The sequence below is a fragment of the Pongo abelii genome, chromosome 9 (genome assembly GCF_028885655.2).
Source record: "Pongo abelii isolate AG06213 chromosome 9, NHGRI_mPonAbe1-v2.0_pri, whole genome shotgun sequence".
Classification (NCBI taxonomy): Eukaryota; Metazoa; Chordata; class Mammalia; order Primates; family Hominidae; genus Pongo; species Pongo abelii.
Genome location: NC_071994.2, coordinates 8,174,404 through 8,198,143, shown reverse-complemented (window position 1 = coordinate 8,198,143; position 23,740 = coordinate 8,174,404). Strand labels below are relative to the sequence as shown.

The window sequence follows — 23,740 nt, the reverse complement described above, 5'->3', positions numbered from 1 at the left end:
TGAATAATCATGAATAATGATTCCCCCCTTTATGAATAATCACGTAAGACTCTCATAAAGAAAGTCTCCCCAGTGTCGATCGGTGCTGTCTCACCTTTGAGCAGCCAGTTCTGATCAGCTGTCAGAGTGTACTTTCTCTTTATTATTTATTTATTTATTTTGAGACGAACTCTCACTCTGTCACCTAGGCTGGAGTGCACTGGTGCAATCTCGGCTCACTGCAACCTCCACCTCCTGGGTTCAAGCAATTCTCCTGCCTCAGCCTACTGAGTAGCTGGTATTACAGGTGCGCCCCACTGCACCCAGCTAATTTTTATATTTTTAGTAGAGACGGGGTCTCACCATGTTGGTCAGGCTGGTCTCGAACTCCTGACCTCGTGATCCACCCGCCACGGCCTCCCAAAGTGGTGGGATTACAGGCGTGAGCCGCTGTGCCCGACCCAGAGTGTACTTTTGCTTTGCAATAAACTCTCTTGCTTACTCCTACTTTGGACTCGCTCTCAAAGTCTTTTGTATCATGAAGTCAAAAACCTGAACCAGCCCACAGGCAACAATTCCTCTCATCAAGGTTGGGGTCTAAGTTCCTCCCCTTGAATCTGGTGGGCATGTGATTGTTCTGATTGATAGAATAAAGCAGAAGCGACACTGTGTGACACTGTGGCTTTTTTTGTTTTTTGAGATGGTCTCACTCTTCCGTCTAGGCTGATGCGATCATAGCTCACTGTACCCTCTGCCTTCCAGGCTCAAGCAATCCTCTTGCCTCAGCCTCCAGTGTAGCTGGGATTACAGGTATGCACAACCACACCTGGCTAATATTTTAATTTTTCATAGAGATGAGGCACGTTAGGCCAATCTCAGATTGCTATAAAGAAATACCTGATGGCCGGGCGTGGTGGCTCATGCCTATAATCCCAGCACTTTGGGAGGCCGAGATGGGCAGATCACATGAGGTCAGGAGTTCAAGACTGGCTTGGCCAACATGGTGAAATCCCATCTCTACTAAAAATACAAAAATTAGCCGGGTGTGATGGCAGACACCTGTAATCCCAGCTACTTGAGAGGCTGAGGCAGGAGAATCGCTTGAACTGGGAGGTGGAGGCTGCAGTGAGCTGAGATCGCACCACTGCACTCCAGGCTGAGCGACAGAAGGAGACTCTGTCTCAAAAAAAAAAAAGAAAGAAAGAAATACCTGAGACTAGTTAATTTATAAAGGAAAGAGGTTTAATTGGCTCACAGTTCTGCCAACTATACCAGAAGCATGATGCTGGTATCTGCTCAGCTTCTGGGGAGGCCTCAGGAAATTTACAATCATGGTGGAAGGTAAAGGGGGAGCAGGCATGTCACATGGCCAGCAGGAGCAAGAGAGAGTGAAGTGCCACATACTTAACCCCAGATCTCATGAGAATTCATTCACTATCACAAGCACAGCACCAAAGGGTTGGTGCTAAACCATTCATGAGGAACTGCCCCACCAATCACCTCCCACCAGGCCCCATCTCCAACATTGGGGATTACATTTCAACATGAAATTTGAACAGGGACATATATCCAAACTATATCACGAGGTCTCACTATGTTGCTCAGGCTGGTCTTAAACTCCTGGACTCAAGCAATCCTCCCACCTCAACCTCCCAAAGCTGCTGGGATTACAAGCATGAGCCCCTGCTCAGCCTCACTGTGGCTTTTGTCTTAGACTCTTGGGTCACTTGTTTGGGTGAATCCAGCTGCCGTGTTGTAAGAACATTCAAGCTGTCCTCCAGTGAGGTCCACATGGAGAAGAACCCAGGCTTCCTGCCAACATCCAGCACTCACTTTCCAGGCATATGAGTGAGCCTCTGGGAAGCAGATCACCCGGCCCTCAAGCTTTCTTATGACTAAAGTCCCAACTGATTCCTTAACTGCAACCCCATGAGAGACTTGAGCCAGAACCCAGGTCCCAGCGTAGGAAAACAGTGTATTTCATGGCAAATATGACACCATCTGGAAGTGAAACTCTTGTGGTGACTGATGTTTGACCTCCACATACCAAGGTGCTCTGCAGTAAGCTCTTTAAACAACACCTTGTAGCATAGAAAGCCCCTCATAAAGATGCTTATCTAAACCCCTGCAGTGGTCATGGATCTTGGCAAAAAGAAGTCTGAAGACATGACCAGCTGCACATGTTTTACCCTAAAAGAGAAAGGATACCTTCTGGAGTGTGGGTGCAGGGATCCATTATCTTGCAGCCACCTAAGACATCACTTCTGTTTCTAAGTCATTAAATGTTTCTTTCTGAGAACCTGGATTTGTCAGTCTCTTTCTTCAGCCTCTCAGCTTTCTTGGACTTTGGGGGTAGGTTTGCATGGAACTGCTCATAACACTCAGCTAAACTGCTTTCAAGTTCCTGATTCTTAGAAACTGTGTGAGATTAAACACTTACAGTTTTAAGCTGCTTAGATTGGGATAATTTGCTACTCAGCAATAACTAAGACAGATTTGGTGCCAGCTGGGCACAGTGGCTCACACCTGTAATCCTAGCCCTTTGGAAGGCCGAGGCAGGAGAATTACTTGAGCCCAGGAGTTCAAGACCAGCCTGAGCAACATAGTGAAACTCTGCCTCTATAAAAAATAAAAATAAAAATTAGCCAGGCACAGTGGCATGCACCTGTGGTCCCAGCTAATCAGGAGGCTGAGGTAGGATGATTGCTTGAGCGCAAGAGTTTGAGGCTGCAGCGAGCCATGACCATGCTACTGCACTCCAGCCTGGGTGACAGAGCGAGGGTCTGGGTGACAGACCCTGGCTCACTGCAAGCTCCACCTCGCGGGTTCACGCCATTCTCCTGCCTCAGCCTCCCGAGTAGCTGGGACTACAGGCACCCACCACCACACCTGGCTAATTTTTTTGTATTTGTAGTAGAGACGAGGTTCCACTGTGTTACCCAGGATGGTCTCAATCTCCTGACCTCATGATCCGCCCACCTCAGCCTCCCAAAGTGCTGGGATTACAGGCGTCAGCCACCGTGCCAGGCCAAAAAAAACCAAAACAAAACAAAACAAAAAACAATTTAATGCCAGGAGTGAGGACAATCAAAAATACCAAAAAATGTGGGAGTAGTGAGCAGAGGCTACAAAGACTTTAAGTATAGTGTTAGCAAAAGCCTGAAAGCCTTTGTATTAGTCATCCACTGCTGTATACCCATATACCACAAACATAGCAGCTTAAAACAACACATATTTATTACTTCAGTTTCTGTGGGATCAGGAGTCCAAGCATGGCCAAGCAGAGTCCTCAGCATAGGATGTCACTTGACTTCGATCAAGGAGTCTGCTAGGGCTGTGGTCTCATCTGAGACTCAACTGGGGAAGAATCCTCTTTTTTTTTTTTTTTTTTTTTTGAGACAAAGTCTCACTCCGTTGCCCAGGCTGGAGGGCAGTGGCGCGATCTCGGCTCACTGCAACCTCCACCTCCTGGGTTCAAGCAATTCGCCTGCCTCAGCCTCCCTCGTGGCTGGGATTACAGGAGTGTGCCACTACACCTGGCTAATTTTTGTATTTTTAGTAGAGATGGGGTTTCACCATTTTGGCCAGGTTGGTCTTGAACTCCTGACCTCAGGTGATCCACACACCTCGGCCTCCCAAAGTGTTGGGATTACAGGTGTGAGCCACCACGCCCAGCCCAGAATCCACTTTTCTTGGCAGATTCAATTGCAGCTCCAGGACTGAGTTTTGTTTTTTTTTTTTTTCCTTCTGCTGGCTGCTGGCTGCAAACCATCCTCAGCTCTTAGAGATCACTCTTGGTCCCTGATACACGGGCCTCCCAATATGGGAAGTGCACAAAATGGCAGCTTGCTTTTTTAAAGCCAGCAAGGACTGAGAGAGACCCCAGCAAGACAGGTGCTACAAACTTATATAACATAGTAATATCATTATGTGCATGCAATCAGGCACAACCCATCACCGTTGCCATATACTATTGGTTAGAAGAAAGTCATAGGTCCTGCCCACCCACATTCAAGGGAAGGGGATGACATAAAGGTGTGAATACCAGGAGTCAGGGATCATGGGACTACTTTAAGAAGACTGACGGCCTTAGAGAAGGCTGATAGTGAAAGCTGAAAGGAAAGTGGGAAAATATTATTGGATCTCAACGGAAGGAGATCCTTGTTATACAGTGGCAGGTAATTTAGCAATATTGTCATCTGTCATAATGTGTAGATTAGTATGGTAGCTCCTACCTGCAATCTCAACAACTCAGGAGGCTGAGGCTGGAGGATCACCAGGAGTTTCAGAATGGCCTGGGCAACATAGCTAGACTCCATCTCTAAAAAAATGTTTTTAAATAGAAATAAACTAAGCTGGGCATGGTAGCATGTGCCTGTAGTCCCAGATACTGCAGAGACTGAAGCAGGAGGATTGCTTGAGCTCAGGAGCTCAAGGCTGCAAGTAATGCACCATTGCACTTCAGCCTGGGCAACAGAACAAGACCCTGACAAAAGGTAAGGAAAGAAAAGGAAGGGAAGGGAAGGGAATGTGGGGGAAGGGAAGGAGGAGGGGAAGGGGAAAGGGGAAGGGGAGGGGGAGGGGAAGGGGAAGGGGGAGGGGGAGGGGAAGGGAAGGGGAGGGGGAGGGGGAGGGGGAGGGGAAGGGTAAAGGGGAAGGGGAGGGAGAGGGGACAGGGGAGGGGGAGGGGAAGGGGAAAGGAGGGGGAGGGGAGGGGGAGGGGAAGGGGAAGGGGAAGGGAGAGGGAAAGGGGGAGTGGGAGGGGAAGGGGAAGGGGAAGGGAAAGGGAAACAGGAAGGGGAAGAGGAAGGGAAGGGAAGGGAAGGGAAGAAAGAAGAAAAAGGTAGAAGATGTGCCTAATGAAATATGTGATCTAGCTAAGGAGATTTCCAGGCAAAATGTTACAGGTAGTACCTTATTTCTTCTTCCTGCTTAGAGTAAAACATGAGAGGTGAGAGGCAAGACATAAACTGACAGGAGCTCCGTTAAACCAAAAATAGTTAGAATTTGATGATTTTGCAAATTCCCAGCCTCAGCCAGGTGCAATGGCTCATGCCTGTAATCCCAGCACTTTGGGAGGCTGTGCAGGTGGATCACCTGAGGTCAGGGATTCAAGACCAGCCTGACCAATGAGGTGAAACCCCATCTCTACTAAAAATACAAAATTAGCCAGGAGTGGTGATGCATGCCTATAATCTCAGCTACTTGGGAGGCTGAGGCAGGAGAATCTCTTGAACCCAGGAGGTGGAGGTTGCAGTGAGCCGACATCACACCATTATACTCCAGCCTGGGCAACAAGAGTGAAACTTCATCTCAAAAACAAGCAAACAAACAAAAAAAGACAAGAAGAAAATTCCCAGCCTCTCCAGCCAAAAACTGCTAAAATTAAGAAATGGCTTCTGGAAAAAGATCACATCAGAAAAACATGGTACAAAGTTGAAGCCAAGAGGCCAAGAGTATGCCTGTAAATTCCCTAAGACTTCAGGTCTAAGGCAATAGAACCATTCAAACAATAAGGGCTTCTAGAAACGTTAAAGGATTTGTCTATCAGCATGAGCCCAAGGTAGGGGGCTTATCTCAAAGAGATTTGTGGACATAGTCTAATGAAGTGAATAAGGTCCATAGAAATCTACAAAGTTTTTAAGAGAATTGTATTGGCAGAAACACTGCCTACTTGGACTGTAAAGGACAGAGACAACAGAAATGGAAAAGAGGCATTCGAACCCCCAAACTTCTATAGACAGCATGCAGGCCAAGAAAATTACTCAGCTGCAAACACAGACTACCTTTTATGGAAAATGAAAGACGACTCAGGAAGTAGAATTAAGAGCCCAAGAGCCATAGATTATTATTCTCAGGCCTTGCTTCAAGGGCTTTCCTCTAAAGCTAGAGACTGAGAACTGAAGCCCAGGTCGCCTCTGCTCTGGATCCCCAAATCCATGTGAGGGATCTGTCTTTTCCCAACCCTACCTTCCCAGTCTGGCATGGCCTCAAGGGCAGAACCTAGCATCTTAGCTCTTCCTTCTCCTCTCCAGATCTCCCAGCCCAGAAAGAATTTGCCGCTGTTGTTTTTTTCTTTTCTTCTTAATTTTTTTTAGAGACAGGATTTTCCTCTGTTGCCCAGTCTGGAGTGCAATGATGTGATCATAGCTCACTGCAGTCTTGATCTTCTGGGCTCAAACGATTCTCCTGACTCAACCTCTTGCGTAGCTGGGACTACAGGCAGGCACCACCATGCCCAGCTAATTTTTTTAATTTTGTAGAGACAGGGTCTCACTATGTTGCCCAGGCTGGTCTCAAACTCCTAGCTTCAAGCCATCCTCCTGCCTTGGCCTCACAAAGCACTGGGGTGAGCCACTGCGCACAGCCCTGTTTTGTTTTTTCCACATGTTTTCTCAACTAGATACACAACTACTTTTCCAAACTATTCCAAGCCTCTCACCTTCAGGCATTTGAACTCAAGAATTAAGGAAATAAAGTTTCGGCCAGGCGCGGTGGCTCACACCTGTAATCCCAGCACTTTGAGAGGCAGAGGCGGGCTGATCACAAGGTCAGGAGACGGAGACCATCCTGGCTAACACAGTGACACCCCGGTCTCTACTAAAAATACAAAAAATTAGCCGGGCATGGTGGTGGGTGCCGGTAGTACCAGCTACTCGGGAGGCTGAGGCAGAAGAATGGCATGAACCCGGGAGGTGGAGCTTGCAGTGAGCCGAGATTGCGCCACTGCACTCCAGCCTGGGCGACAGAGCGAGACTCCGTCTCAAAAAAAAAAAAAAAAAAGGGATCTAGAACTAGAAATACCATTTGACCCAGCCATCCCTTTACTGGGTATATACCCAAAGGATTATAAATCAAGCTGCTATAAAGACACAGGCACACGTATGTTTATTGCCGCAATATTCATAATAGCAAAGACTTGGAACCAACCCAAATGTCCAACAATGATAGACTGGATTAAGAAAATGTGGCACATATACACCATGGAATGCTATGCAGCCATAAAAAATGATGAGTTCATGTCTTTTGTAGGGACATGGATGAAGCTGGAAACCATCATTCTCAGCAAACTATCGCAAGGACAAAAAACCAAACACCGCATGTTCTCACTCATAGGTGGGAATTGAACAATGAGAACACATGGACACAGGAAGGGGAACATCACACACCGGGGACTGTTGTGGGGTGGGGGGAGGGGGAAGGGGGGAGGGATAGCATTAGGAGATATACCTAATGCTAAATGAGTTAATAGGTGCAGCACACCAACATGGCACATATATACTTACGTAACAAACCTGCACGTTGTGCACATGTACCCTAAAACTTAAAGTATAATAATAATAAAATTTAAAAAAAGGAAGTTTCTATTTTATTCCTTTCTTTGTCCCTTTCTTTGAACCAACAGGGACAAGATCTAGATTGAAGAGAGAAAAGGGAGGGTTGACAAAGGAATTTCAAAGCAATGCTGCAAAATCCTATTCACCACAAGTAGGTATCATTATTATTCCCATTTTACACATAAGGAAACTGAAGCTTAGAGAGATTAAGAAGCTGGAGTTCTTAGAGCAGAGCGCTGGATTTAGAGCCAGAAGCCAAGGTTGGAACTTAGGCATCTGCTACTGGTGTCCTAACTCTCCCTTCCTCTCCCTTACTTGGGCAATCCTGGTATCTGGCCCACCTCAGGCTCCCTGAGGCCTGATGGTCTGGCTGAGCCACTATGCAGCTCCAATCCCAGTACTGCCCCAGGAGAAATCCCTGCCTCCTCCTCCAGTGAGTCTTGGTGATCCCTCTCAGACCTTCCTCCATGCAGTCCAGTGTCAGGTGGAAGCCCTGGGGCTCCTGTGAAGCATCAGCTCCGCATCTGCCTGGCTTGTGACCTGGAGCAAGTTTCTTCTTCTGCCTGAGCCTCGGCTTCCTGGTGTGTAAACTGGGGATTATAACAGGGATTCAGTATATATTCACTGAGGACCTACTCTGGCAGGCAATGCATTAAAAGCTGGGGGTACACAAGGGAGTGAGGCTGTCCCAGGGTCCCCGTGCACACCCAGCACAATGGAGGCCTCTGGAGGCATCAGTGAGGGCAGCTATCCTGTGTCACAGGGTTTGTGTGACCTGCAGCCAGCAGCCCAGCGGTCTGGTGGTGGCCTGCTTGATGGGAGTCTCGCATGGAGATTCTCTGTGACTAACGAGTGTCTTTTCCCCTAAAGGATGTGCCGTCGGCTGCTTTCTTGTTTCATCTAGCCGCTGGGCCCCAGAACAGTTGGCAAAGCAGTTGGTATCTTTGGCTATTTTTAGGTGGAGGAGTTAGCGGGGTGGATGTAGTAGGGCCCCAGGGGAGTCTGGTAGATGGGGAGCTTCAGGTGCAACAAGTTTGTGGGGGTGGGAGTGGCAGCGGCTCCCTCTCAGGAATGTTTAGGCAAACTAAACATGCATCCTTCATGATGGAAGTCAAAAGCCACCTCCTCTGGGCAGTCTTCCTTGATTTTCTCATTAAACACCCCCACCGCCACCCACAAGACCAAAGACTTGATCTGGAACTATAATCCAGCCTTTAGTTATAGTTCCAGACCAAGAGTACTGAGCAATAGGGACCTTACCTGATGCAGACAAGGTTTCTTTTCTGCACCTCTGAGGCTCCATCCCTAGTCAGAACGACAAGGTACGAAGTTAGGAGTTGAGACTGAAGCCGCTCATACAGCTAAGATTCTCTCTTGGCCCGTTTCTAGCAAACTACAACAAGCAAGTCACTTTCGTACATCTATTTCCTCATCTGTGAAATGGGCAACTATCGTGCCTGCCTCCCAGGATTAAAGTAAAGGGTTTAATTTGCTCAAAGCACAGCGCACAGCGCCTAACGTAGACTGATAGATCTCTCGCAAGCCCCAGGCCCAGAAGGGGCTGTGCTCCCCCAAGTCTCTTTCCTTTGCAGCGCATCGGGTGGTGTGTGCATCCTGGCGGAGGGGAGGGGACTGAGGGGAGGGGAATGTGGGGTGCCCGAGCTGGGCTGGAAGACAGGTCTGCTACTCTGGTCAACTGCAGCTGCTTTCCCCGGCCTCCACCGCTGCCGCACACCCCCTTTGCCTTTAGCATTTTCCTCCTCTCCTCTAATTGCGTGGCGTCCCCAGATGGGAGGCAGGGTGTCGGAGCTGGGGGTGGGGAGTCCCCGGGCCTAAGGCTGGGGAAGGGGCCTCCAGCGCCTTGTGGGGGCCCTGACCTACGGTGGAGAGGGGGCGCCCGTGTCTCTGGGAGAACCCCGGAGTCCCCGGACATGGAGGCGGAGTCTGGGGAGTCTGAAATGGGGGAGGGGTCGCGAAGACTACGGGGGAGTCCTGAGCCGGCTAGGAGGGGCAAGGGAGTCCCTCAGACGGAGTGGAGAGCGGGGCTTCCCCGGTCAGAGGGCGGTACCAGGGGAAGGGCGTGGTCTCCTGCGAAGGGGCGGAGCTCCGCCGACGAGGGCTGAGCATCGCCGCAAGAGGCGGAGTCTGGAGCGAGGCGGGGCTCTCCTAGGGGCGGGGAAATGGGGCGGGGCCTCCGGACAGGGGGCGGAGCATGGCTGTTAGCGCTCATCCCCCTCCCCCGGCCCCGGGTGTCCCTGTGACGAGGCAGCGCGGAGCCGCCGCGGGCCGGGCCCATCCCGCCGCAGCGGCCCGGGGCCGAGCAGGGGCTAGGCGGGGAGGGAGCGGCGCCCAGCGGGGCCCGGAGCGTGGCCAGGTGAGGCCGCCGGGGCTGAGGGGGCGGGGGCTGCGCCGGGCGGGCCCCGGCGGGCGCGGGGGGCGTGTTTGCGTGTCTGGGGGTGGCGGAGGGAGTGGGTCCGAGGGCGGGCGCCGGTGGCTGCTGCGCGCCCGCGCGTCCCTGCGGTCGCGGGTGCGGGTGGTCTCTGCGCCGTCCGGGCCCGGGGCGTGCGGGGCTGTGCACGCGCGCGTGTTGTGCGGAGGGGCCGCCGGGTGTGGACCTGCGTAGGTACTGGGCCGCGGTTCTCGTTCTGCCCGCCCGGGGCGCGGGGCGCGGGCCTGCCCCGGCGCCGTCCCTCTGGCGCGGGGATGTTTTCCAAACGGGCTGCCTGCGGGAGACGGCTGTGCTGCAGCCCGAGCTCGAGGGGGGAGCGCCGCCTCCGCAGGCCTCCTGAGACCCGGGCGGCTGGGGACGCAGACACCTGAGGGAGGGAAGGAAGAGCGCGCACCCAGGAGGAGTCTATTGGCCTGCCCGCAGGGGGAGGCCGAGATGGGGAGACTGAGGCAGATGGTGAGGCGGAGGCGGGCAGACAGGCAGAGACGGGGAATGGGGGGAGAGAGACGGCGAAAAGGACAGCGGCTGGGAGGACAGAGAGTCATTGAGAAAGCAGATGGACAGACAGAGGCCTAGACCTCAAAGGGGCAGAAAGATTCAGATGGATAGGTAGATTCAAAGAACCTGTCAGAGAGGCTAAATCAGAGGTCCAGAGGCTAAGAGCTATAACCAGGAACTGAGTCTGAGATGAGGGGTAAGGGCCCCCAACTGATGGGGTGCCCCTCTTTGAAGCACATCCCAGACTGGGATCTTGGCCAAAAAGCAGCCTCTGGCCACCCCAAGTTGGTCCATCCCTCTGGCACCACTGAATATCCTGACCCTCTTGACTGTGCCACCCCTCCCTGGTATCCCAGCAACCTCGGGCAGTTTAGAGGAGGCAGAGGGGAAGTGGTTGCCATAGCAGTAGAGGTGGTGAAAGGTCACCCTTGCCTTAGCCTAGGCGGCTCTGCAGCAGGCTGCAGCTGGGATTGAGCCGGGCTGGGGTGGGAACCTACAAAGCTCTTTTCTCTCCCACTCTGCCCAGAATGGTGCTGGAAGGAAACCCTGAAGTGGGGTCCCCCCGAACCTCAGACCTCCAGCACCGGGGGAACAAGGGCTCTTGCGTTCTCTCCTCTCCCGGTGAAGATGCGCAGCCAGGCGAGGAGCCCATCAAGTATGGTGAACTCATCGTCCTGGGGTGAGCATCCCTGGCCTAGGAGGGGTGAAGCACCAGACACCCACCCAAGGTAGCCAGAACAAGGGCCCCGACCCCTCCTGCCCCCACATAGGGCCTTCTGCTGTTCATCCCTCCTCACCTTCCTAGCTGAAAGACAAAATTGAGCAAACCCACCTCAATTCATAATTATTATTTTATCTTCCCATTTTTCACAAATTACTGTGACAACTCTAACCACCCAACTTCCTGATCATATGAGAAAAACGTTAACACCAGCTGCCTTTCGTAAAGCACCTAGTGTGTGTGGTGTGGGGTGAAGAACTCTGGTTCTCCAGCAAAACTGCTTGGTTCAAATCCTGCCTCTGCAAGTTGCTGAACTTCCCTGTGCTTCCGTTTCCCCTGTTTTGCAAATGGGTATGATAATAATCCCTTCCTCAGAGGGTTGTCGGAAGGAATGAATGAGGTGATTTCTGTAAAGTACATAGAACAGCGCCTAGCACATATCGAGTGTTCTGGGAGGCAGGCCTGTGCCAAGCCCTTTCATGGACATTATTTCATTTCAATCTTCACAAAGATGCTGTGAGGAAGGAGGTGAGGAAACCGAGGCTCAGAGAGGGGAAGTGACTGGCCCAAGGGCACACAGCTGGTAAGTGGCAGGGCTGGGATTTGGACCCAGGTCTTTCTTACTCTAGGTCTAGTGCACTTTCACTAAGCCACAGCTGACCCTCACACTACAGATGAGAAAGCCAAGGCCGGGAGAGAGGAAGCAACGTGAGCTGGCGGCCTGGCCAACCTCATCCCTTCTTGGTCTTCGCCTGACCAGGATCCCTGCACCATCCACTCAGATCTTTCCCCAGGGACAGACCCTCTTCCTCCTCCCCCATCCAGTTCTCCTTTTGGCCTCTCTTTGCCATCAGTCCTAAAGAAACTATTTGATAAGCTATGTTATCATTAAGATTATTTTTTTAAAATGGCTGTTTGTTGACAGGTGCTTTTAAAAAAAAAAAAGCAGTAATAGTGAACACTTATCAAGGGCTTCCTACAAATATGTCAAACTCTGTGCCAAGCACTTTTGAATGCTTTGTCTCATTTAGTTCTCAAAATGAACCTGCGAGGTAGGTCCTAAAAAATTAGCTCCATTTTACAGAGGTCATGTGATAAGTGGAAGAGCCAGATTTAAGCCAGGCCCATCTGTGTCCCAAGCGTGTGTCCTGAACTGTCCCACCTCAAGACCTGCCCCCGCCATGTGTAGGAAGAGCTCACAAGGGCAAAAGTGATGTCTCCCTTGGGAGAACTTGCCTTGGAAAAGCAGCTGCTTCATATCCCAAAGGCAGGACTGGCTTTCCAGCCCAAGGCAAGGCCACTAAGGTAGGAGGCTGCAGACCCATGGGTATGGGCCCTCCTGCCAGCCCCCTTGCAGAGCAGAGTCCACGCTGGCTGGCTGCATATCAGAGCTGGCTGCAGGGCACTGAAAATACACATTGACAGGCCCTCTCCAAGCCTACAGAATCACAGTCGCAATGGGTGGGACCAGGGAATCTGGATTTTTTTTTTTTTTTTTTTTTTTTTTTGAGACAGAGTCTTGCTCTGTCGCCCAGGCTGGAGTACAGTGGCACAATCTCAGCTCACTGCAACCTCCAGCTCCTGGGTTCAAGTGATTTTCCTGCCTCAGCCTCCTGAGTAGCTGGGATTACAGGCACCCACCACCATGCCTGGCTAGTTTTTGTATTTTCAGTAGAGACAGGGTTTTATTATGTTGGCCGGGCTGGTCTTGAACTCCTGACCTCAAGTGATTTGCCCGCCTCGGTCTCCCAAACTGCTGGGATTACATGTGTGAGCCACTGCGCCCGGCCTCATCTGGATTTTAACAAACTCACTAGAAGATTCTGATTCAAGTGGCCTTGTCTGTATTTGGCAGCTCTTTGTCCTCCTGTCACTTCCTGTTCCCAGACCTTCCTGGCACCCCACTGGTTACTGAATAATGTCCTCAGCCTGGAGTTCAGAGCCCTCCCACCAGCGTCATCTCCCCCACATACTTCACCACCAAAGCCACCATTCCCTGATATCAGACCCTGCCAGCCTTGGGCCCTTTGCTTAGGGTTAGCCTCCATCTAGAGGGGCTTCTGGAGTCAGAGAGACTGGGCTCAAATCTGGACATTTTCACCTACTAGCCAGAGGCAAGTCACATTACCTCCCTGAGCCTTGATTTCTCTCATTTGTAAGATGGGTAGAAAGCCACTTGCCTGGCAGGCCACTGCACAGATTCCATTAGGTGATTGATAACATGAAGGCCGGGAACACAGAGGCAGCAGCCCATGGCAGCGATGAGAGCTACGCCTCACCCTCTCTGTGCCTCTCACAGCCATCCCCTCCAGACAAGAGCTGGGAAGGCAGGTGGAAATTTGACATGTATGGACATATGGAGGCAGTGGCATTGTGGGTCGTTTTTTCCTTTCATTTTGGTTTTGAGTAGTGGTGTGATAAGTGACAGTTTGCTACAGGTGAACGCTTTCTAGTTCTTCAAAATCCAGTAGAGGTGTTTCCTCTCCCAGAAACCTGATCCTAGGGCCAGAATTCCCTTTTCTCCCTCTAGGCTTATGGCATCCTTGGCTTGTGCCTGGGTGTGGCAGGTGGCACCTAGGTTCCTGGAGAAGCTGAGGAACCCCTCCACTGAAGGCCCACAACTGACCCATGGTGCGTCACCTCTACTGCCCCAGTGCACAGCACCCATCCAGGCATGGCTCAAGTGTCCAGGAAATACTTGGTTAACTGAATGAAAGTGCTTTTGAAACTGTTCTGACACCCCCCTCCCACTCCGCAAGGTACCAATTTGTTATTGTAGGGTCTTCTAGTTTCAGGTACTTCTAGAGCTTGTTTATTAAGGTAGGATCTGCCCAGAAGTTGGCAGTTTCCTCCAAGTCTCATCAGGGGTTCACTTTCTCTCTTTCTCTCTCTCCTCTTGCAACCCTTTCTTCTTAACCCCCAACATCTACAGCTACAATGGGTGTCTGGCAAGTGGGGACAAGGGCCGCCGGCGAAGCCGCCTGGCACTGAGCCGCCGGCCACATGCCAACGGGGTGAAGCCAGACGTCATGCACCACATCTCCACGCCGCTCATCTCCAAGGCAAGCAACTGACCCGTAGACCTGAGTCCTGCCCTCTCTGCCCAAGGCCCAGGTCTTTGGCCTTCCAGGTCCTACCTGCCCACAGCCCCCCCACCTTAACAGGGGAGCCCACTTTGTGTCATCACTCACTGCTTATTGGGCCATCTGAGAATGGTGATGAAAAATCTTTTGCAGTGTGCGCAGTTCTTTACAGCTTGCAAAATGTTTCCTTAACCACTGGACCTCTCTGAACCTTGGCTGCCTCTAAGATGGTGCTGCTTATTTCCATCCAATGGAAATGGAAATGGGTGGAAATGAGCTGCACCATTTTAGAGGCAGCCAAGGTTCAGAGAGTGGGAGGTGACAGTCATACTGCAATGGTAAAGGAAAAACCTTTGACTTTAGAGGATTTGGGTTAAAATTCAGCCTCTGATATTTCCAGCTGTGTGCCTTTAGGCCAGTTTCTCTCTGACCTGCAGTTTCTTCAACTCTAAAATGGAACAATAACCCCATTCTTTTTTTTTTTTTTTTGAAACGGAATCTCGTTCTGTCACCCAGGCTGGAGTACAGTGGCGCGATCTCAGCTCACTGCAAGCTCCGCCTCCCAGGTTCAAGCCATTCTCCTGCCTCAGCCTCCCAAGTAGGTGGGACTACAGGCGTGCACCACCACGCCCAGCTAATTTTTTTTTTTTTTTTTTTGTATTTTTAGTAGAGATGGGGTTTCGCTATGTTGGCCAGGCCGGTCTTGAACTCCTGACCTCAAGTGATCCGCCCACCTCAGCCTCCCAAAGTGCTGGGATTACAGGCGTGAGCCACCACGCCCGGCCTGATAACCCCATTCTTAGGGTGACTGTAGGGCTTAAATCATGTGAAACATCTGCTGCACTGTCTACTCTCTGCGAAGGATGGAGCTGCCCCCTTCCCAGGGAGTGGCTGCTGGGCCTTGAGCTCCAGCTGCTTGCTCGAGGCATACACTTATCATTGCTGCACACCCTGGCAAGTGACTTTTTTCTCCCCCCAGGCACTGAGTAACCGTGGTCAGCACAGCATCTCATACACACTGTCCCGGAGCCACTCGGTCATAGTGGAGTATACACATGATAGCGACACAGACATGTTCCAGGTATGCTCAGGCCTCTCCACACACCTCCTGGCCACCAGGCCTCTAGGCTCTGCAAGCATTTCAGGTGAGGCTGCAGGTTGGGAGGCCATGGGAAAGTTGCTTCTCTCCAGACGAGGAAGCAGGATGTCCCAGTGTGGGCTGTTGACTGCAGTCACACAGCAAGTCAGTGGCTGTATCAAGGATCAAACTCAAGAATCCTAGACTGTGGGAGGTCACACAGCTCAGGAGTTCAGGTGTGAGAGGCCTAATTCCTGGGTTCAGATTTTGGCTCCAGCACTTACCACTGGGTGACTTTGGGGAAGCATCACTTAAGTTCTCTGGGCCTTGGTTTACTCCTCTGTGAAATGAGGCCCATAATAGCACCCACCCCACGGGAAGATTAACTTAAGCATTGCATATAAAATGTTTAGCATGGTGGCTGGCATATAGCAAATAGTTACTTAGAAGTCACTATCTGCTGCTAACATTTGAGCACCCTCTCATAATTATATCAGCAAATCAACTTGTATTTATTGAATGGGGCGATCCCTAGTGCTGTGGGGGCAACAGAGAAGGAGAAGCTGCTCCAGGCCATGGCTTCTTGGACTTGGAGACCCCACCTGGGAGCCTAGAGGGCCTAAGGAGTTGGTGCTGCCCCCTCCCCAGGGCCTGGCAGCCTCCTTTTTGGTGACCTTGCATACAGAGCAGCTGCTGGTACTCTGGGAGGGAAGGCCCATGAGAGTCCCTTATGTACATACAGTCCCTGCTTGCTCTCCCTGTCCCCACAGATCGGCCGCTCCACAGAGAACATGATTGACTTCGTGGTAACAGACACGTCCCCTGGAGGAGGGGCTGCCGAGGGCCCTTCTGCCCAGAGCACCATCTCCCGCTATGCCTGCCGCATCCTCTGTGACCGCCGGCCACCCTATACTGCCCGCATCTATGCCGCTGGCTTCGACGCCTCTAGCAACATCTTCCTTGGAGTGAGTGAGCCCCAGGAAGGGACCAACTCATCTGTGAGGCAAGGGGTAGGCTTGGGAGGTGCAGCATCTTGAGGTGATGAACCAGCCCACAGTAATCCAAATGATGGTCCTGGCAGGGCTTAGCAACCCCACCTAACTGATGAGCAAAGTGAGGCCCAGAGAGACGCTCAAGTCATGCAGCTTCAATGCCAGTCCTCTCTGGGCCGCCTCTGAACCTGAGGGTAGGGGGGCAGTGCCTCTAGCACATGGCCTGCCGGGGGGCCCCTGGGGGATGTGATCTGATCCCTCATGTGGTCCCAGGAGCGAGCGGCCAAATGGCGGACCCCAGATGGCCTGATGGATGGACTGACCACCAATGGAGTCCTGGTGATGCACCCGGCAGGCGGCTTCTCCGAGGACTCAGCCCCGGGTGTCTGGCGGGAGATCTCGGTCTGTGGGAATGTGTACACATTGCGGGACAGCCGCTCAGCCCAGCAGCGGGGCAAGCTGGTAGGTGGCCCGCTCCATTCCCCAACCCTATCCTTGCCAGGCCCTCACAAGCTGCCCATCCCCCTGCCCAAGCCAGGAGATGATCTCCAGTCCTTCTGCCCCAGGGAGCCCCAACAGGCTCCATATCGGGGAATCCCAGGCCCGGGGAGTTCTTAGCATGAGCCACTTGTCCCACAGACAGGCAGACAGACCAGGGTCCCCAAGCATAGCATGCATACCACTGGAGGTCCAGGGGGTGATGCGATCAAGGCACACACAGACATACTGTGCAGTCCCAGGTGGCTTCAAGGCTGCTGGCAGCTTAAAAAAAATCACACCTTATGAGAGTGACACTTGGCCCATGTGTGAGCAGTTTATAGCCTAAAGGGTTGGCAGTTTGTAGCATGTCTGTCATGTTCAGACAGGTTTAGCACTGTTCTCCTCTCCCAGGAGGAGAGGGTCCTTACAGTAGTTCTGACACAAGTGTTAGTGGCAGCTCCTTGTGGTGCAGATCAGAGAGCTGAGGTTAGGAGCCGGGAGTGAGTCCTAGAGAGAGGCAGGTGCTGTCCAAGGTCACATGGCCATGCTCCTCAAACTGGCCATGCACTGCTCTTCCTGGGCATGAGCACGTTGGCCAAGGAGATGCAAAACCTCAGAGAAAAGCATGGCTTTTCTTTCCAGAGCGTCAACTCTGTGGGGAGGTCTGGGGAAGCATTGTTTGTTAAAACGATGCATGTGAATGTTTCACAAGCCTACTCTTCTTGACCACTATTTGCCACACACTGTTCTAAGTTTTTAAACTGATTGATTCATTTATTTTTTATTTATTTATTTTTTTGAGATGGAGTCTCACTCTATCCCCCAGGCTGGAGTGCAATGGCACAATCTTGGCTCACTGCAACCTCCGCCTCCTGGGTTCAAGTGATTCGCCTGCCTCAGCCTCCCAAGTAGCTGGGACTACAGGCATGAGCCACCACACCCGGCTAACTTTTTGTATTTTTAGTAGAGATGGGGTTTCACCCTGTTGGCCAGGCTGGTCTGGAACTCCTGACCTCAGGTGATCTGCTCACCTCAGCCTCCCAAAGTGCTGGGATTACAGGCGTGAGCCACCGCGCCCGGCCTGATGGATTCATTTAATCTTCACAAGAACCACTTGAGATGCCGGATGGTGCAGTCCATCTTGAGGATGAGGAAACTGAGATGGAGAGAGGTTAAGTTACTCGACAAGGGACACAGTTAGTCAACGGTGAAGCCAGAATTCAGCCTGGGCAGCCTAGCTCCTGAGTTTTTGCTTTTAACTGTAACTACTGGGACAGCTGCTTTGGGCTAAGTACCCAGCATTCTCCGTTAGCTTTGAGCTAAGTACTCAGCATTCCTCGTTAGAGGCCTTTCCTGCCTCTGTCACGAGGACGGCACTTCAGAAAACATCTTATTTTAGAAAAACCCTGTCTGGGTCAGACTTCCTGATTAGACAGATGGGGAAACCAAGGCCCATGCCCCGCTGGGAGGGGGGATCAGCATGTGCCTGGGGTGCACCTGCCCACCCACTTGGCCTCCTAGCCTGCCTTGCTCCTCTGCCCTGCCTGCCCTGCCAGCCAGGGTGTCCTCTCCAGGGAGGCTCCGTGGGATGGACCCGCGGCTCAGCGGGGGCCTCTTGGGCAGTAAGGCCCTTCTACTGCCTCTGGCAGGTGGAAAACGAGTCCAACGTGCTGCAGGACGGCTCTCTCATCGACCTGTGTGGGGCCACACTGCTGTGGCGCACACCGGCGGGGCTGCTGCGGGCTCCCACACTGAAGCAACTGGAGGCCCAGCGGCAGGAGGCAAATGCAGCGCGGCCCCAGTGCCCCGTGGGCCTCAGCACTCTGGCCTTCCCCAGCCCAGCCCGTGGCCGCACAGCGCCCGACAAACAGCAGCCCTGGGTCTACGTCCGCTGCGGGCACGTCCACGGCTACCACGGCTGGGGCTGCCGGCGGGAGCGGGGCCCCCAGGAGCGCGAATGTCCTCTCTGCCGCCTCGTGGGGCCTTACGTGCCTCTATGGCTTGGCCAGGAGGCCGGCCTCTGCCTGGACCCTGGGCCGCCTAGCCATGCCTTTGCACCTTGCGGCCACGTCTGCTCTGAGAAGACTGCCCGCTACTGGGCCCAGACACCACTGCCCCACGGCACCCACGCTTTCCATGCTGCCTGCCCCTTTTGCGGGGCCTGGCTTACTGGCGAGCATGGCTGCGTCCGCCTCATTTTCCAGGGCCCGCTGGATTAGGCTCCCTGGGGCCCCCTGCTGCTGTGCCCACCTGCCCACCCAGGTCCCCACCTCCTGCAGCCCAGAGGGAGCTCTGCATGTGGGACACTCCCTGCTGGCACAGCCACACCAGATGGACATGTTGGATGGGCTGTGCCCTTCCCCCCAACTGTGGCCCCCCAAGGAGGTCCCCAAGATCTCCACCCCAGTCATGCTGATGGGGCCTTCAGCACCAGCTCTGTCCTGGGTCGATGAAGGAAAGCCCAGCCCCATGGCCTTGCCCTTCCTGGGGCATCCCACATTGTGCCGCCGACACTGTGTGCCCCTGGGGGAGTGAAGGGGCCAGGGGCCTCTGACCCCCAGCTTAGGCTGGCTATGCCCTGAGCCTGCCAACCCAGTTTCAGACACTCATCCTTCCTGCTGCCGTCCTGGGTTCCTCTATAAACCTCGCTGCTCAGCTGCCCCCACAAGTCCCACGTGCCCCGCATGCGTGCAATGTCTCCAGCCCCTGAGTGAGTGGTGGGTGGGTGGCAGGCTGGGCCCAGCATTTGCTGATAGCCACTATGGGCTCGACTCTGTGCTAAGTGGTATCTGGGGACACAGAGGCAATCAGACCTGGTGCCCCGCCTGGCGGAGTTCACAGTCTAGTGGAGGACAGACTATTACCAAATGGCAACACGGCTTCATGTGTGCCAGGATCAGAGTACAAATCGGGCTGTGGCAGGCCTCACTGGTAATGGAAAAGTGAGGGAGGCTTCACGGAGGAGGTATCATAGGAGCTCAGCCTTGATGGCTGCTTGGAACCCTCCGAGTCCACAAGATGGGAAGTGTGCTCTATACAGAAGGGAGGGCCTGTGCACAGGCTCAGGTGTCAGTAAGCCAGAAATCCAGGGACAGAGTCAGGACGGCTGGAGCATGGACTTCGGGGGGGGAGGGGACAGAGAAGGGGGTGGAGCAAAAGGTTGGGACCATGTGACCAGGGAAGATGCTGGATGGAGGATTCTGAACCTCATTTGTGGACGGTCAGGAGTCAACAAAGGGAGGAGAGAGGACTAACTGGTCAAGAGTGTCGGTTGTGACACAAGGGCCATCATCCCTGAATGCCCACCACGTGCCCCGCACTGTGCTGATGATGATAATAATAACTACGTCCATTGAGCACTCTCCAGACACCGGGCTCTGCTTCTTGGAGGTTTTGTTATTTAATCCTCATAGTAACCCAAGAAGGGAGGTGTTGCCATTTTTGTCTCTGAGGAGATGAGGGCAGATGCACCAAGTCACACAACTAGAAAGTGGCCAAGCCAGGATTTGAATCCACAGCTGCTCCTCTCCATCACAGTGTTGCTTTCCTTCAACAGAGGTGGGGGTGAACCAAGCAGGGTTTTGGATACTAGATTGGTGGACACCCACCTGCTTCATGCCCAGCCCTGCGCAGGGCCCCTGCAGTGGGCAAGGCCGGGCCTCTCACAGCCCACGGTCTGCAGAGGGACCTACCCGTGCTTGTGTTGGAAGCTGACCCCCACACCTGTGCTGGCCACCTGTACCCCAGGCCAGGATGCAGTGGGCTGTTAGCCAGGCTGGAAGTGTTCAGAGGAGTGAGAACCAGGGGCTCTAGAAGGCCCAGGGAGGACCTGGAGCCTGAGCCAAGTCTTGAATGGCAGAGCATCTCTAGAGGCAGAAAGGAGTTGGGAGGGCAGCCCAGGTGAGGGGAACAGCATGGTGTGGCAGGGAACATGCCCGGTGTGGAGGGGGGCAGCAAAAAGGAATGGGGGGTAGGGAAGGTTGCTGGGGCCTGGTGGGCCTTGATTGCCATGGAAGCCAAGCCTGAACTGGATTCCTATTCATCCTGGCCACAGGTGGGCATGTTGCTGGGGTTGCCCCAGACCATTCCTGCGGGGAGCGAGCTAGGAAGACAGGTAGATGGCTGTTCTGGAGACGAAGAGAAGAAGGCTCTGAGTATAGGCCTGACCTGGCCATCGTCCCCAGTAGACGGCAGAGCCTAGGGAAGTACAGATTCCGAGGGGAGAGATGGACCTGACCAAGGCCACACAGCTGGTTGCGGCCAGGGAGATCAGACCTGGGCTGTTGAGAAGACAGAAGGCACCCGCATGTGATGAGAGAAGGAGGAGGGTGTGATCAGATTCTTCCTTCCAGAGCATGGCACTGCTGCAGTGGGGGCGAAGGGGAGGGTGGGGATGCTGCAGGAGGTGTGGGAGCATTCCAACTTCTCTCCCCTCAACATACACACAACACACAAAGCACTCAAAATCCAACTCTTCCAAGTTCTCTCTTCTGACCCTGTTGGGAACCAGGCAGGGGAACATTCTGATCCCACTTCCAGTGGGGAACCTCAGACCCTACGAGGAAAGACCAGCAAAGGGCACCACACTAGATGCTGGGGAGGACTCAGAGGTATTGGTGGAGGGGGTCAGACAGCCCTGGTCCTGTCCCAGCTCTGCCTTTGCCAGCTCTTAGAGCCTCAGCTTCCTCAATGCTAAAGGGGATAACAGTCGCTACCTCGCCAGGTGGTTGTGAATATATGGAGAGCACCTGTAACACAGTTGATTCGTAAGTGTTGCTCCTCACCGACCCCTTTTGCATTCCCATGGGGAAGAGCCAAGGCTGGGGAGTTATGACTCCAGTGATAGACTGCTCCATGTGAGTGACTGTGTGTGTGTATCTGTATGTTGGGGCCGGGGACACCTGAACTGTGTGGTGTTATAGGAGTCGGTGAACCTCTTAGCCTCAGTTTCCCTATCTGTACAATGGGTAAAGTGATGATACCTCAGGATTTTTGCAAGAATTAAATGAGGTCCTCCATGCCAAACTGCTAGCAAGGGACCTCAGTATATGCTCATGTTATCTGTGATCATAAAAATGTGATCACGTAGCTTGGTTAGGGGTCCTGAGAGCACTGGGATCTTTTCCTTGCCTGAGCTGCCCCCTGCTGGCAGTGGGCAGCACTACCTCCCTTACCTGTGCACATTTCAACTTCACCTGTCAGCCAACTTTATACCCATTTTAAAGACAATGAAAACGGAGGCACAGGAAAGAAGAGGGGTGATTTTCCTAAGGACACTGACCAACTTGTTGAACTCCCCCATATAACAAGTCATCATCAAAGCTAACAGCTTGTAACACTGTTGTGTCAAGCAGGGCCTTGGGCACCTTTGTGGATGAGAAACTGGTGTCTATGGTAGGTAGACGCTGTCTGGCCGAGACATGGGCGTGGCAAGGAGACCGTGTGGGATTTCAGTACTCAAACGCCCCTCACCCTGCGCAACTATAGGGAGCTGCACTGCAGTCAACACATCACAACTTATAATATCCCTTGGATTGGATTCAATTATTAGCCTGGTTTTCCGGTTCATAAAGCCAAGACTCCCAGACAACCTCGCTCCACCCCCCCAGTCTGACCCTGAGTCCTCACCACTTCTTCCCACTCGGCCTTGGCCCTTCCGCATGCCCCACCCAGACCGTGGTCTTGTGAGTCCGTCCAGACCTGTAAAAAGTGGACCGCGGGCCCGCCTCTGCTCTGGACTCCCTTTCGGGGCCGCAGGAGGCTTTCTCATCCATCAGGCATCTGGCAAGCACCAGGAAACTGCCAGCCTGTTTGTGCTAAGGAAACTGAGGCTCGGGAATGTTTAGCGGCTGCTTCCAGGCCCATGGCGGGTGGGTGGTGGTACAGTGAAGCACTCGAGGCGTTTCTCCGCGCCCCTACACGGGTGGGACCACCTCAGCCCTGGCCCGAGCCCACTCGACCGTAGCCCCGATTCCCGGCACCGAGAGCTTTGCAGCTTCCAAGTCTCCACCTCCAGGTCCCGAGTCCCGAGAGGAAGGTGGAGCCACATTACTCCTATTGTGTAGGTTCCCACCTGCAAGAGTGACGTCGGGTCCTCTGCGGTTTCACCCCAGAGGAAAGCGGGATCGGGACTGGGGGAGGGGGATTCCCAAGTCCCTGACACCCGCGCCGTCTCGGCCTGGTGTTGGTGACCTCGTCAGTCCCGTCTGCCGGGACTAGGCCGCGGCCAGGTCGGGCACAGAGGTACCCGGTCCGGCGCGTGTGCGGCCTGCGGACAAAAGGCCGAGCCCGCAGGGCCAATCCGCGCGCCACCCCGTAGCGCCTGGGGGCGGGAGCCAGCGAGCCGAGAAGCTCGTCTTGGCGCGTCTATTGGCTGGTACTGACGCCCATCCGGACCTTGAGGCCAGGCAGTTGGCCAAGGGGGGCGGGGTTCGCAGAGCCCCAATGAATGGGGGAGCCGGAAGCAGGAAGTGAGTTTGCGAACGGAGCAGCTGCTGCAGGTGAGGCGCGGCGCCTGGGCTTTTGGGGTCAAAGCGTGTCATCCCGGGGGACCAAGGCGAATCTGTACCGAGCGCAAAATCATTCCCTTTCTGCCCACTCTCCAGTACCCCCTCCAAATTCACCCCGCCCTCGAGGCCAAGGAGTGCTCCGGGGAGCAAAGAGTTAACAGCCCTTTCCGAACCTTGAGGCTGTGCTATCGGGGCGGAGCTTCTGGAGTCCGGGGCAGGGCGGGGAGGCTGGAAACTCTGTCCCAGCCGAGACGGGGCGTGGCGGGGAGAATGCCCCGGGTTGGGGAATCCCCGGGTTCCAACGGGGCTGTCAGACCTTCAGTAAATTGTTGGCCTTTCCAAGCCTCAGTTTCCCTATCTGTAAAATGGGTTTTCTTCTGGTTGTGAACTTCTGTGGCTTCCCTAGTGGAGCACAGGGAGAGAGCAGGAGAATGGAGGGCCAAGAAAAAGGCAGTTAGAGGTATGAGAATGGGACAGGTTCAAGGAAAATCATTTATTGCTGTGGATACTTTCCGTCCAGGGCGACCTCATCTGATTAGCGCACCCACCTGGTAATATTGGGGTTATTCTCTCTTTTATAGAGGAGGAAACAGAGGTGCAGAAAAGTGAAGCAA

At 53.4% G+C, this 23,740-nt stretch overlaps 2 protein-coding genes across 7 annotated transcripts in view; both read left to right on the top strand.

Annotated features, from left to right (window-relative positions):
* Positions 1 to 9,566: 9,566 nt before the first annotated feature.
* Positions 9,567 to 21,642, top strand: PELI3 (pellino E3 ubiquitin protein ligase family member 3). Of its 4 annotated transcripts, none has more exons than XM_002821486.6 (8): positions 9,567 to 9,690; positions 10,790 to 10,942; positions 11,496 to 11,567; positions 13,917 to 14,046; positions 15,047 to 15,148; positions 15,916 to 16,110; positions 16,411 to 16,599; positions 18,267 to 21,642. In XM_002821486.6, the coding sequence occupies exons 2-8, from the start codon at positions 10,791 to 10,793 to the stop codon at positions 18,834 to 18,836; spliced, it is 1,410 nt and encodes a 469-aa protein (XP_002821532.1). In that variant the 5' UTR covers positions 9,567 to 9,690; position 10,790; the 3' UTR covers positions 18,837 to 21,642. The 4 variants fall into 4 exon arrangements, with proteins under 4 accessions (XP_002821532.1, XP_054381556.1, XP_002821531.1 ...); XM_054525581.2 differs by having other exon boundaries at positions 10,790 to 10,991; XM_002821485.6 differs by lacking the exon at positions 11,496 to 11,567.
* Positions 21,643 to 22,896: 1,254 nt separating this feature from the next.
* The window catches only part of DPP3 (dipeptidyl peptidase 3), a 30,054-nt gene continuing 29,210 nt past the window's right edge, over positions 22,897 to 23,740 (top strand). Inside the window, exon 1 of one of the 3 annotated variants that reach the window (XM_024254441.3) lies at positions 22,897 to 23,117. In XM_024254441.3, the coding sequence (XP_024110209.1) occupies positions 23,066 to 23,117 (52 nt within the window). In that variant the 5' untranslated portion in view covers positions 22,897 to 23,065. 3 annotated transcript variants of the gene reach the window in all.

Bases quoted from the DNA above. Each gene is read 5' to 3' on its own strand.
- PELI3 (XM_002821486.6), top strand. From the start codon at position 10,791: ATGGTGCTGGAAGGAAACCCTGAAGTGGGGTCCCCCCGAACCTCAGAC. The intron at 14,047-15,046 runs GCAAGCAACTGA...TTCTCCCCCCAG, and splicing joins CCACGCCGCTCATCTCCAAG to GCACTGAGTAACCGTGGTCA. The intron at 16,111-16,410 runs GTGAGTGAGCCC...ATGTGGTCCCAG, and splicing joins CTAGCAACATCTTCCTTGGA to GAGCGAGCGGCCAAATGGCG.